Source organism: Alligator sinensis, unplaced genomic scaffold, assembly GCF_000455745.1.
Source record: "Alligator sinensis unplaced genomic scaffold, ASM45574v1 scaffold528_1, whole genome shotgun sequence".
Lineage (NCBI taxonomy): Eukaryota > Metazoa > Chordata > Crocodylia > Alligatoridae > Alligator > Alligator sinensis.
Genome location: NW_005841846.1, coordinates 363,357 through 377,462, shown reverse-complemented (window position 1 = coordinate 377,462; position 14,106 = coordinate 363,357). Strand labels below are relative to the sequence as shown.

The 14,106-nt window shown below is 40.8% G+C and overlaps 1 protein-coding gene across 1 annotated transcript in view; it reads left to right on the top strand.

Annotated features, from left to right (window-relative positions):
* The window catches only part of FGF20 (fibroblast growth factor 20), a 21,647-nt gene extending 15,757 nt beyond the window's left edge, over positions 1–5,890 (top strand). The window contains exons 2-3 of the mRNA XM_014521463.2: positions 2,481–2,584; positions 5,130–5,890. Of these exons, the coding sequence (XP_014376949.1) occupies positions 2,481–2,584; positions 5,130–5,375 (350 nt within the window). The 3' untranslated portion in view covers positions 5,376–5,890. The remainder of the gene's footprint in view (positions 1–2,480; positions 2,585–5,129) is intronic.
* Positions 5,891–14,106: the final 8,216 nt, after the last annotated feature.

The window sequence follows — 14,106 nt, the reverse complement described above, 5'->3', positions numbered from 1 at the left end:
GGCCCGTGAGAGCGGGCAGCGATGGAGCGCGCCGAGCAGCGCGTGGGCGGGCGCACGTGCGCCGGGGCCACCCTGGTGCGGCTTTGGCGAGCAGCGCTCCCCCGTGCCCGGGAAGCAAGCTGGGAGCCTTAACCCTGCGCAGCCTCGGGGCTGTTTACAGCTGGGGCCATAGGAGGGCACGGCTCTTCCCTGAACTGGGAGACAACTTATAGGGAGTTATTTCTAAAATGCGTGGCACTCATCTTTAATTAGTAGTTGATGCAATGTGATATTTCAATATTTCGATGACATCAGGCTCCTAGTAACCGAGCCTTGGACCAAATACTCGGGTTACGGAAAGGACCCAAATTGCTTGTATACCCTACAAAAGCAAAGGAAAGGGGATGTATGAATTGTCTTCTTTGAAACTGCTAATCATGTAAACAAAACGTCCCCAAGCAAAGTTGAATTTGGTTCATACCTGACATTCGACTGTGCAAGAGTAAAAACACAAACCCTCTGAACAGATGTGAAGGTATGGTACTTTGCCTGCAAAGCCAAAGGGAAGGGGCTGCCGGAAAGCATCTCCCAAGCCTGGGAACAGTTTCCTGACCTGTTAGGAGTAAATGAGAAGGTTGCTGGTTGTAGCAGTGTTGATCTAAGGACATAGGCAGGGAAGGTTCTTTGGGTAGATGTGATCTCATTTAAGAGACCACCTAAACAGTTGGAAAAATGGTTCTTTGCAATCTTTTCAGGCAGGAACACCCTTCTTCAGGCAATGGGAGGGATGCACGTGGGCACTGCTGCCTTATCTGAACAAGCCTGTTGTTGTGGATCACCAGAGGGCTTTTTCTGTGTATTGATTTAACAGCCCTAAGAAAGGTGATTACAGTGTTCTCCGCCACCCTTCCCATAGTCAAAACAATTGGCTGGAATAGCTTGGCAAATGATTTCTTTATAACACATTGGAGTGCTGATGTTTTCAGAACTGGGAGAACTGTAGTTGAACAGCAAGTTCTTCACAGAAGGGAGACTTCCTCCAGCATGTAAACATGAAATAAATCATCACTCAAAAAGAAACAAAAAAGTTCAGTCCCAGATCAAACATTCACAGTGCTCTTCCTTTATTCTATCACTGTTCTCTACATGTTTGTCTGATGTGGTCTCTTTGTGGGTTGAATCACCTGCTATTATAGCTTTTTAAAAAGGATGGCTTTGAAAATTATACTAGAAAGACAAAATACCTCCACATCTTTTCTTTTTCTGTTTCTCTCTCTCTCTCTTCTAAACAGATCTTTAACATAAGGAACCAGAAAATCTGTGATGATTTATAGCCAGCAGACGGTTGTTAATGTCTACTTCTAGAGAATTTATTTCGTTGGCCACTTAGCATAATAGATCTGTCAAAACTCAATTAAAATTTAAAGAGGCAAAAAGTATGATTAAAATTATAGATACAAAACTATTTTAAAGAACTTTCCATGCCTTCACATCTGTTTAGAAGGTTAGTGTTTTTACTCTTGCACAGTAAAATGTCAGGTATGAATCAAATTCAACTTTGCATGGGGACTTTTTGTTTATATCGTTAGAAGTTTTAAAGAAGGCAATTCATTTCTTTCCTTTCCTTCTCTTCTGTATAGTATACAAGTAATTTGGGTCCTTTTTGTGACCGGAGTATTTGGTCAAATGCTCTGTCACTAAGAGTATGATGTAATCTAAATACTGAAACATCACATTGCATCAATTAATAATTAAATATGAATGCCGTGTATTTTGGAAATATTTCATATAACTTGTCTTCCAATTCAAATGGCAACTACATTCCATACTTATCAAACATTTTGTGTTTGTGATTTTTAAATACAGAATGTACATGCAACATAATTTATATACCTACAAGGCTACATAGGAAGTCCATGAAATTACAGGAGCAGGGTTTGCATGAAATATGTGGCAAATATGCTTTTATGCTATGGGAAGATTCTCTGGTATGACATTCCCATCTGTACTTTTATGTCCATTTACATGATACTGTTAGTCTGACTTTTCCATTATAATATTATTAGTTATCCCTTTTAACCTGGGATTATTTTCTAAGATCATTCTGCAGAGAAAGTGAATTATATTTTTAGACAGTTCAAATCACTCCACCAATGTATGAAAAGGGACCTTGGCAAAAAAGAGTATAATCATCTAGTATTAAATCCTTTAACCCATCAGTGACAGGAAAAAATTGTTCTTAACCAAGCCTTAACAAATGTTCCTGAAAATAACATTTCTTTATGGAGGCTTCAGAGAGTGCCTTGAAGTAAAGTTTGTATGAAATTCAGGTCAATGTTTGAAATAATAAATAGGAGCATTGTCTCAGAAAGAAAGGAGGCCACATTTACTATAATGTATTAAATAAATAGCCTCATCTGCTTCTATCTGTATTTTAGTATATTTCTGATTTTAACCAATCTGTGTCTTAACCCAGTCCTCCTCCTTCTGTGTGCATTCAGGTATCCTTGAATTCATGAGTGTGGCAGTGGGACTGGTCAGTATTAGAGGTGTGGACAGTGGCCTTTACCTTGGAATGAATGAAAAGGGAGAACTCTATGGATCTGTAAGTATTGTCTTCACATCAGCCAATCCACATTTTGGTTTTAGGCATAACACGTTGATTCATTTATTAACAGTTGGCAACAAACACCCCCCCCCCCTTAGAAAACCACTGAAAAGGTGAAATATGCTGACTTCCTATCCAGCTAAAATGATGTATATCATTTGTGTCATTCCATCTTCTTCAAACCTTTAGAGTGTTGAGTCAAATATTATACACATGGAGAACATTTTTGTAAGCTTAAAAAGAAGAGAATTACATAGAAATATTCATCCTAATATAATACATAAAAAATAAAGTAACTAGTCTTAAAAACGTCTTAGAAGTCACTAAAGTGACTTAGTAGCAGATTTTCTATTTAATGCCAACTCTCCAAATCTATCATGCTTAATATGTTATCAGAAATATTTCTGGGTAGTTTCAAACCTTTGAAAGTAATAACACTCTGTGTCATCCTTTCTTCCTCCACTATCTTGGGATAATAGTGGGCTCCAAGATGAACATGAGTCGTCAGTGTGACGAAGCCATCAGAAAAGCTAATGGCACTTTATCGTGCATCAGCAGATGCATGACGAACAGATCCAAGGAGGTGATACTTCCCCTCTATTGGGCGCTGGTCAGACCGCAGTTGGAATACTGCGTTCAATTTTGGGCGCCGCACTCCAAGAGAGATGTGGATAACCTGGAGAGGGTCCAGAGAAGGGCCACTTGTATGGTTAAGGGCTTGCAGGCCAAGCCCTACGAGGAGAGACTGGGGCACCTGGACCTCTTCAGCCTCCGCAAGAGAAGGTTGAGAGGCGACCTTGTGGCTGCCTATAAGTTCATCACGGGGGCACAGAAGGGAATTGGTGAGGTTTTATTCACCAAGGTGCCCCTGGGGGTTACAAGAAATAATGGCCACAAGCTAGCAGAGAGCAGATTTAGACTAGACATTAGGAAGAACTTCTTCACAGTTCGAGTGGCCAAGGTCTGGAATGGGCTCCCAAGGGAGGTGGTGCTCTCCCCTACCCTGGGGGTCTTCAAGAGGAGGTTAGCTAGGCATCTAGCTGGGGTCATCTAGACCCAGCACTCTTTCCTGCCTATGCAGGGGGTCGGACTCGATGATCTATTGAGGTCCCTTCCGACCCTAGCATCTATGAATAAAACTGGTACTCCAACACCAGTTTCAAGCCTAACACATTTATTTCAATCCTTGCTCAAAAAGATTGATTTGTATCATCACCATGCCTGCTTCTTATAATACATTGCAAATGCTTAGCATTTTCTAAACCAAAAGGAAAAAAAATACATGAATTACCATTATTTGTGGCTCACATCATAAATCCACATTGTCCTGTACTGTTTGTTTTGTGCCTCAAACATTTTGTATGACTGAAGGGGTTTAGGTTAGGGCATCAAACATACGGCCTGCGGCTACTGGAAGTTGGGGGCTTGGCCAGCTGCAGAATTCAGGGTCCCTGGACCCCAGTGGATGATAGGACTATCATGTACCTATCATGCCCCCTAGATCTGTGCTGCTGCCCAAATGCAGCCCTGCACTGCTGTGTGCCTCTAGATCTGTGCAGCTACATGTTCTTGGGGGATGTGCTGCTGTCCACCACCAGACCTGTTTTGCCACCCAATTGTGGCTTCCTGCTGCCACCTGGCCACAGACCCAGACTGCCACCCAGACTTGGCTCTGTGCTTCTGCCTGATCGTGGCCTCTCAGATCTGACCCTGGAGAACCCCTGCCTTCCAGATCCAACCTGGGACCCAGAGTGAGTTTGACATCTCTGGTTTAGATGGACTGGCATTTGATTAAATTAATCATAAGAATTAAAATTGGAGCTGGGAAAGTAACTTCAAGCATACCAGAAAAACTCTAAAGTTACTTTCCCAGCTTCAATTGTAATACCTTTCTCACCTGTCAGATTGTACTTTTGTCCACGCTGTTTATGTATAAATGTACATGGACCACCATGATAATATCCTACAGGGAGGTATAATCCATTTTATACTAGATATGTTTGCTCGCCATATCTATTCTTATAGTAACCCAAAAGTGTTATTTTTTTTTTTACTACTTAAAAGAAGGGCACTTGAGAATATATCTTCATGTCTTTCATTTTACTTCTGCCCATATGTGCATTGCCCAAATCTTAGACACCATCCAAGCTATGGTCTTTCTAGGGTTTTATAGATACTGGAGATGTGAGTTTTAATTGAATCATGCATGACTAATACCTTCAACAATACTACCTTAATGGAACTTCAGTTCAAAATTATGCATGATCTAGTGTAGTTTGAGTACTGATAAAAGAGAAATTTGGCCTTGTATGCTTAAAGTTTTGCAGCTGCTCTAAACCAATCCACATGAAGCAAACAGGGACACCTTTACCATCCTCCTTGGGTTGATTGTATTAAAGAATGGCTGAACAAAAAGTGAACATAAAGTCCAGCTCAGTTTGATTATCAGTGTGTCCCTGTATATTTAATATTCTGAGAAACTTTGTCATTAGTTACTGAAAGGGCTCTGATGTTTTATTTTTATATTTCTTTCATTTTCTAGGAGAAACTAAGTTCTGAATGCATCTTCAGGGAACAGTTTGAAGAAAATTGGTATAATACTTACTCCTCCAATGTGTACAAGCATGGAGACTCAGGTCGGCGATACTTTGTAGCACTTAATAAAGATGGTACTCCCAGAGATGGGGCGCGATCCAAAAGACACCAGAAATTCACACACTTTCTACCGAGGCCAGTGGATCCAGAGAGAGTTCCAGAGCTCTATAAAGATGTATTAGGATACAGTTGAAATGGGATATGTGTTCAAAAGGAAACAAAACCAAAACCTGTTCGTCTTACCACAGCTTCCATGGTAACACAATCAGGAAGAACATTCAAGGCTCTAGGAGACTGGATTTGAAGAAGCTGTCTTAGTGGTAGCCAAGACTCCATTTTTTAATAATTGGATGTAGGAGACAAAACCTTAATGTTTAGGATGGAACAACCTCTTTTAAGTTTGCTGACACTTGTGCTGGCCAGTAGGCAGTGGGAAGTTTGAATCCCATTTATTTTAAAATACCAAACTAGTGCCTAGCTTCCCTGGAGTACTTATTATCCATAAACTAAAGCAAAATTGACTACTTAATTTGTGTGGAGTTGGACAATAGACAAGAAGTTGGAAGAAACCGCAAGGAATAAACTGTAAAATAGTGATAAATCCTGAGAACTGTACATGAAGGTGAAGTGCTCTACTGCTAGTGATGGAACTTGGAAGTCAGTGCATCTCAGTCAGAGCTGGAACTTTTCTTCAGGATGGACCTATTTATACATCTTCAGATTGCATATATTTATTTTATATATTTATTTATTAAAGAGTTTATTTTTTACTGGGATATGAAGAGAATACAAGCCTCAATGCGATCAAAAATCATTTACAGTGCCAATATTTACTTCGAGGTAGTGTCATGGTACAAAAATGATATTACATCATAATGCGTTCAAAAACAAAACATCATATATTTCATTGTTTATAGATTAGGTTATATTTTTATGCACATGCAGTTGCCTCAAATCTTCATAGGTTGGAAAGAATGTTGGTTGCTTTTCACCTATGAGAATGCCTTACACAGACTTGTACTGACTTCAAATGCACATTTACAAGAGAATTAAAACATTTCACTTTACTGGATTTACTGTCATTCTTTAAGTGAAGAGTTTTCTAATATACAAGAACCTTTGCAGAACTGGAAAAGCTTTCAGAACCATATTAAAGTAGCATCTAATAAAACATTTTTCTTGGCATTTGAAACCTTGATTCAAAGCACAGGGTGCATGACATTCTCGCCAAAGTACTCCTGCTGACTTTAGTAGTAACTCAACAGCTAATTGACTGCATTCTAGATAAAGTTTTGAAAATGCAAGATTATAAATTACATAATTATATAAGAAGGGTAACAGCAATGACTTTGAGATTTCTGAATGAAAAGTTCTGTACAGCTGCTGCGTGCTGTTGTCTTATTCTGAAATTACATATTTTCTAAAAACACCGGTCATGTTATACAATATCTTTAAAGCAGACTCTGAGTTTCAGGGAAATTTGATGCAACACATTAGATTATAATTATTGAAGAGGAAGACAAAATTCAGACTAAACTCTCAGTTTTGATAACAGGCCCACCAGCATGTCATGATTCAGTGGCTGCACATGAGTAGACACTCAGACTAGCACTGAGGATTTAATTCAGTTCTTCCAGGTTTTTGAAACTGAAGGTTCCAATACACACTCCTCTGAAAATTGAGCTAAAGGAAAGTCTCCATTTGGTGTAGTAATATTAAGGCTCACTGGCCATATTCTACAGGATTTGGCTCTGCAACCTATTCAGGCTCAAAGCTAGAAAATTAAATCTCTTATGCTAGCAAGATTTCTGTAGTAATATCATTTTTTGGATCAACTGTATAGTTGGGAGACATGAGGAAGGGCATTTTGTGCCTGAAAGATTCGGTAACATCTCTCAGTTATACTGTTAGTCCAATAAAAGTTATTAACAAAGAAAGCTTACTTCTCTCACATGCCCTGGACCATCACAGCTCAAACAAAACTGCAGGACTAATATAATGTTAAGACTAACAAACAGTACATGGCAGCATTAAATATAGTTGGCCTGTATTCTAGGTGAGATGATAGGTGGTCTTGTATTTGAGCTAAAGGACTGAGAACTAAAAAAGATGAGAACTCTTTTTTCCTTCAGTAAAATAATGTTTTTGGGTGACGTGTCTCCTGAAAAGTAAATCAATGACTAAACAACATTACAGCTAAATAGAGGGAGATGTTGTATAACTTGGCTATATAATTTCAACTGTCATCTCTGCATGCTAGAAAACAGGATTAATTTATTCCACTTGGGACCAAAATCTATTCCAACTAGGGTGTGTCTACATGTGCAATTAATGTGCATTAAGGTTACTGCGCAGTACCTTAAGACACATTAAAATGTGGCTGAGAACACATCTATGTGTGCTCCCATCAGAATCAAATTTGCACCTGATGGGATCAGTTCAGTGCAGGGCTGTTCCAGCTCTGCTCTGTCCCCTTGCAGCAGCCCAGGGGAGCTCCAGGCTGGCAGAGGGCACAGGGGTCAGGCCTGGGCTAGGATGGGGAGCTGTCCCACTTCTGGGGGATAGCTTCCTGCCAGCCCCATGCAGATCAGGGCTTGGTGCAGGTCTGGTTGGGAGCTGCCCCACAAGTGGGACAGTTCCCATCTGTCCCCTGCTGTCTAGGCTGTCTGGGAACAATTTGCTTCTGGTCAGCTGTCTACATGTCTGTTACTGCACAGTTAATCTAGTACCTGTATTGCTCGATACTAGGAAACCATGCATTAGCCTAATTTACTGCACCGTAAATGTTATGGATGTGCAGATGCTAATGCTTTACTTGCAGTACAGTTGATTAGTCTACTGTGCAGTAAAGTGTCTCGTGGAGACGTGCTCCTATTAAGCATCCATGTGGACTTAGGCTTCTAAGTGAGATTCTGTTCCATCCTGTTTGAGTCTCTGGAAATCTAGTAATGCACTTCTGTAATACATCGTCATTTTGCCCTTAAGTCTGAGTCACAAAAAACCAGGAAAGAGAACCCACCCATCTTTTGCATTAACTTTTTTTTCAATGTTTGAGCTATTTTAAATAGAATTGCACATATGTGCCTAATAGACCCATAAAGTTAAATAGGATTCTGCTGTGTTTGTACTCAGAATGATTCCTATAGATTTCAGTACTTTCTTTATAAATTATTTTTACTTCTGTTAATCCTGCAGAGCTAAAACAGCTAAGAGAGTTAAGAGAAAGGCATTCTGATTCTAATTCATCGGCAGCATCATTGACTTAATTTACTACTGAGTCAACTCACTTACACTGTTGTTTCATTATGAAAGTTGTAGGGTTACACTGATATCATGAAAGGTATACTCTGGAGGCAATGGAATTGCACTAGTATCACTGAGGGCATAATTTGTAGGCAATGAGGATGCCCATAGGCTTAAAATGAAGCAGCTGAGGGCATCATTTTAGGCCTGTCAGCTTTATATAAGCTTTCCTTATAGACTGAGGTTTTCAAGCTTCCTGTGGATCTAAGGGAAATTCTCTGGTCTTCAAGCAATTTTCCTTCTGCTGTACTGTCCTTTTTTCCACATCCCCACCACCTGAGGAATGAGAACAAATCAGAGCTTCTCCACAGGGTGATGAAGAGTGGTTCTTCCATCTGTGTAGCAGGTAAACTCCATTCTCTCCTTTTCAGCTGTTTAAACAATGGGCTGATAAATTATCTGATAAGTAACTTGTCTCTGATTTCAGAACCAGCTGAGAATCAACTGTCTTCTCTATATTTCCTCTCATAACATCTGTGCCTACATATGTCTCTTCCTTAGTACTTTCATGTGCCCCATACTCAGAGATGTCCCTAGGGGTGTGTGTGGCTGGGGGGGAGGGAGGGCTGTGGTGGTGACCACCCACAGAAGTCAGCAGCAGCAGCAGCGGTGAGGAGGGGTGGGTGTCAACTGCCCGCAGAACCTGGTGGCGGTGGCAGTGGTGGGGGTGGGGGTGGTGACCTCCCACAGAAGTCAGCGGCAGCAGTGGCATTGCCATGGCAGGGCCTGTACAGCACTGTCCATGGGGCGGTCACCCCAATTTGCCCCCCGCAGGGACAGCCCTGCCCATACTGCAAGCGTCTCTGAACTCACTGCACCTGTACTCTATTGTATCTCTGTCCCACTTAGGTTCCTGATCTCTGCTAGTGCTGTTATGTGTCATGGTCAACGCACTGGTAAGCTGAGCAGTTGGGGCTGCCGCTGAACACAGGGAAACCCCATTCTTTTTTATAGCTTTGTCTTTAAACATCAATTTCTATAATATGTCCTCTCTCTTCTTTAGTAGATTTAAGTTTGGTTTTATAGAGGCAACTCCTGAACTGGTCCCAATAGTTACATGATAAATAAGCATGAATAAGTGTGAAATACAAATATAAAGTGTGTGTGGACTGACCGGCAAGATGCTTTCCTTTTTTATGTCCTTGGGCACTTTTACACATGCTCCAGGGGTAGGGAATGTGGCGCTTTAATTGGAGTGGTTGCAAGAGCTGCTCTAATTAAAGCATGGCAGCATCTCATGCATCATCGTCCCCATGCTTAAAAATGGTGGCAGGGGTGCTTGAACTGAAGTTTGTTTTACCAGCTTTAATTCAAGCACAGGGATGATGATATAAAGTGTAGGAAGCTGCTGGAGTACAGTAGTAGCCATAGTCCAGCAGACTTGATGAGTCTGTTCCAATGCACTGGAATTCAGTGTATGATTTCACGAGTAGATTATCCATAGAATGAATGGGGGTTGATGGTAGAATAAGTTGTGCCTGAGGGATATGTATAGATAGGATAGGATAAATAGAGTCTATCCTATATCCTAAATATATATGGAATGAATATATAGAATGGATGCAATTAGAACAAATACATAATGTATTCACAATGTATGCATGTTTCTGCATATCTGTGTAAACTGATACAAATATATGTAAGCTGAAAACTACATTGATTTACAACTCTTGGCAGATACACAGTTTGGACAGTAAAACATTTATTATTTGTACTGATAATCCCAAACTCATTTTGCAAGATTAAAATTAGAAAAAATACCATCTTTTTAGTTACAAATTGAACACAGTTGATATGGAAATCACTGAGAGACAGTAAATGTGGAAGACACAGGACATTATTTTTAAAAAGTTACCTCTCAAAGTTAACATGTTAAATAATTTAGTTGGGCTTTCTTATTGTTGGATTATTTTATTGAAAAAATATTATTTGATGACTCTATTAGAATAATCTTACACCCACATGGCATTTAGTGTAAAGAGAAAAAGAAAAAAAATCACAATAAAAGAAACACAATAAAAAACCCATATATTTCCTCAGACCTAGGCAATTAAAAAATCAAATATAGTACTTCAAGAAAGATATATTTACCACAGAACAAAACTCTACCAAGTTAAATGACTCCAATTTGTACCCCAAGAAATTAATTTTTTAATTGGTTTCCATTATGAGTAGAAGGGTTCAGTTTAGGGGAGAGCTAAAATTGCTGTCTCCATGTATCCTGATGCATGGGCAACCCTCTCCTCAAAAGATGGCTGGATCATCTGAGCCCACTGAGGATACAGACAAACATACATTTCACTCGTTTTCTGTACTCCACTCTCCATAGCAGAAAAAAATCCCCAGCTTGAACTGCACAGGTACAGAAAGGGAGAATGCTTCAGATGGACAACTGCCCTACAGTTGTCATGCTGGGAGTTATATGGCTCACTGAAACCACAGGCTTTTCTTATCAAGCCAAGAGTATGTTCTGAGAAAAGGTAAATTTTGCCCTGTTGATGAAAGGACTAGACAAAATTCTCAATATATGTCTTGATGCAGTTGCATAGAAGTAACTGAATTAGGTCTGAATAAATTAGCCCTGCTGAAAAGCAGGATCTATAGTAGTCTGGGCACAGCTTTATACCAGTACAGCTATACTACGTCTGGTACCCACACTAGTTCATTTGGTGTTTTACTTCCTGTCAGCTCACTCCTGTTGGATTTCTTAAGGGAAGTTCTGCTGGGCCAAATGATAGAAAATTTACAAGCTTGTTCCCTCCTTTTTCTCCCCCCACCCAACACATACTGTCACCATATTAAGCCATATGACTGGGAATTCATACCTTTTGTAACTCTGATACCAATCAGGTGCCTGGAGAGCGGCTGACCTGTGTGCTATCTGGATAGCTAAGAGAACTAGTCTAACTATTATTGGATATGTATTAATAAGTACTATTCTTGAGCTTTAGTACCTTCTGATCATCTGGCTGCTTCTTGTTTTTAAAATGCTTTCTTTTTCAGTTGCTCACTGTGCTGCAGATGTGTGTTTGAAGTACTCTTGATGTTTTCTTATCAGGGAATGCTGAGCACAGATGGTGCTCCTGTCAATTCAGGGGCATGGTTAGTGGCATTACTGTGTGCCCTCCAGGGTGGTAAACTTGTTACATTAAACTCATAAGGAAATTTTGCAATTTCCTACATAATGTTTTATTGGGATGATAAGGTCATCAGTTCATGGGCTGAAGTTCAAAAAAGTGTAGGAAGCTTCTTAAGTGAAGCACAATTTACCATGAAATAGTTACAAATCAACTATGCAACAAGGGAAATAGAAAAAAACCCAAACAAATAAACCCGAAGAAGGTCAAACAGATCCCTCCCTTGCCAGTTGGAGAGCATATTAGATTTCAAACAGAAATCGGTTGGCAACCTGCCAAGGTAACAACTAATCCATCTGCAACAAGATCAGACATCATAACCACTCTGGTGGGTCAGCATCACAGGAGGAATAGAGAACACCTAAGCAAAATCAAAGGTGAGAGTATATCTCTACCTCTTTAGGATAACCAGAATACTATTGATACTGATTTCTTAAAAGAGAAAGTCTCTAGAAAGTGACATTTTGAAAGAAAATGAAAAGGTAAGGTAAGTGTAATCTGAGTGTAATAAACTTTTTCTGGGGAAACCATGGATGTTCTAAGCCTGCTACATGAGAAAACTAAACAGCACTTTATTCACACTTTGTATTGTTTTCAAAATATCACAACCACATCAAACTTTTGTGGTTACCTCTATGTCATCAGCAGCACTTGATGTATGTATAGAGTCTAAGTTATAACTCACATGTACCTACAGAATAACTTTTCTGTATATCTACACTAGTATATATTTGAGGGATGCTTTGTAAATTACTTGCAGGTGTTTCTTTTGTTCATAGAAATAAAATTAGTTTCTGTGGTTCACAATCTCCTTATGGGAATAGATTCAGGTCTTTGTTATTTGTGGTAGATCTTTCAGCCATCTTTAATACAACAGGCCATGAGGTGCCATTGACGTGAGTGGGAACTATGGGACAGAAGGATTTGCCTTAAAGTGGTTCCATCTATTCATAGTAGAGAAACTGCATAGGGTGGTGATAGGTAACTGCTCTTACACCTTCAAGCTTTCAACTGTGGATTCCCAAAGGGATCAGTCTTGTCACCCCTCTTGTTCAATGTTTAACTGGTGCTGCTGGGCAAGATCATGAGGTAATATTAGTTAGTGTCATCAATATTCTGAAAGTACCAATTCTATGCCTCTTTTCTACTGGAGCCAGATGGTATCATTTCCTTGTCTGGTAGGGCTAGGGATAAAAACCAGCTGGCCTGAGCTCAGTCTGAACAATATGGACGTGACATCAATGGGCACCAGGAAGCAGTCTAAGAAATTTGCAAAATGTACACTAGCTTTCACAACTGGCAGCCCCTAGGCTCTAGAGGTCTTACAGATCATCTGAGTGTCTAAGCCAGAAACACTTTTTCTCTTTAGCTGACCAAAAGACTAAGCTCCGTCCTCCTAGAGCCAGTGTATATCTTGATTATCCAGTTTTTCCGGAGAGCCCAGTAATAGTATAGTTGGTGTATTAGAAGCCAGCTCTTCCATTACATGTATGTTTAATCTTGTGCACATAATTTAGACCAGGGGCATCAAAAATACAGCCCATGGACTGCATCTGGCCAGTGGAGCCATATGATCCAGACTGTTGGTCCTGGACCAACACCATATACAGTGTGGAGAGCCAGTCTTGTACTTCGGTTGGACCCAGTGCCTCAGTGTCTGCTTGCAGCACAGTGGGGCCTTTCTGGGCTGCAGGTTGCATGCAGCACTGGTGTTGGACTAGCCCTATGGAATAGCTCTGGGACTATTCTGGATTGAGCCATGCTAGAGCCGGAGCACAGGGCTTGTCCAGCAAAGCACTGCACATAGTTGGATCATGTGTAGCACCTGTGGCACTAGGTCCAGCTTTTCCCCTGCAGGCTGCTCAAGCCCCAGAGAAGGACCAGTGAATGTTACAGGTGATGCACAGGCTGGAGCCAGCAATGCAAGCACTGCATGCAATCCAGCTTTATGAGGCACCCTGCCAGACTGGCCCTGTATGCTGACTCCAGCAAACGCAGTTCTGACTGACCTTGGAGCCTGTGTGCAGGGCCAGTCTGGTAGGAAGCCACTTGCACCATACACCCCATACTGGTCCCCTGGGCCATGGGCACTGCCTGCAGCACTGGGTCCAACCTGTTTGTTGCTTGCTGTGTAAGCTTGGAGCAGGGATAGTGTGCACCGCCCATAGCATGGAGGGGTCAGCATGTGGAGTGTGCTACATGCGGTGCCTCACTGGACTGAGCCTGCACACTGGCTCTGGTGAGGCCTGATCTGGTCTGCAGATTGTCCCAGAGACTCTCACCCTGCCCATGGGGCCAGACGAGTTTGACACCCCTGATTTAGATGCTCTGTACCTCTGTTTTACAATTTACAAGGGCACAATTATATTTGTTAAGTTCTGTGGATACAAAAAAGTGCAAAATGACTGTTTAAACCAATCCAAAAATTTAAGCCAATGCAGAATGTCAGCCTGACTTGTAAGTTGCCCTCCTTGTGGACGCTAT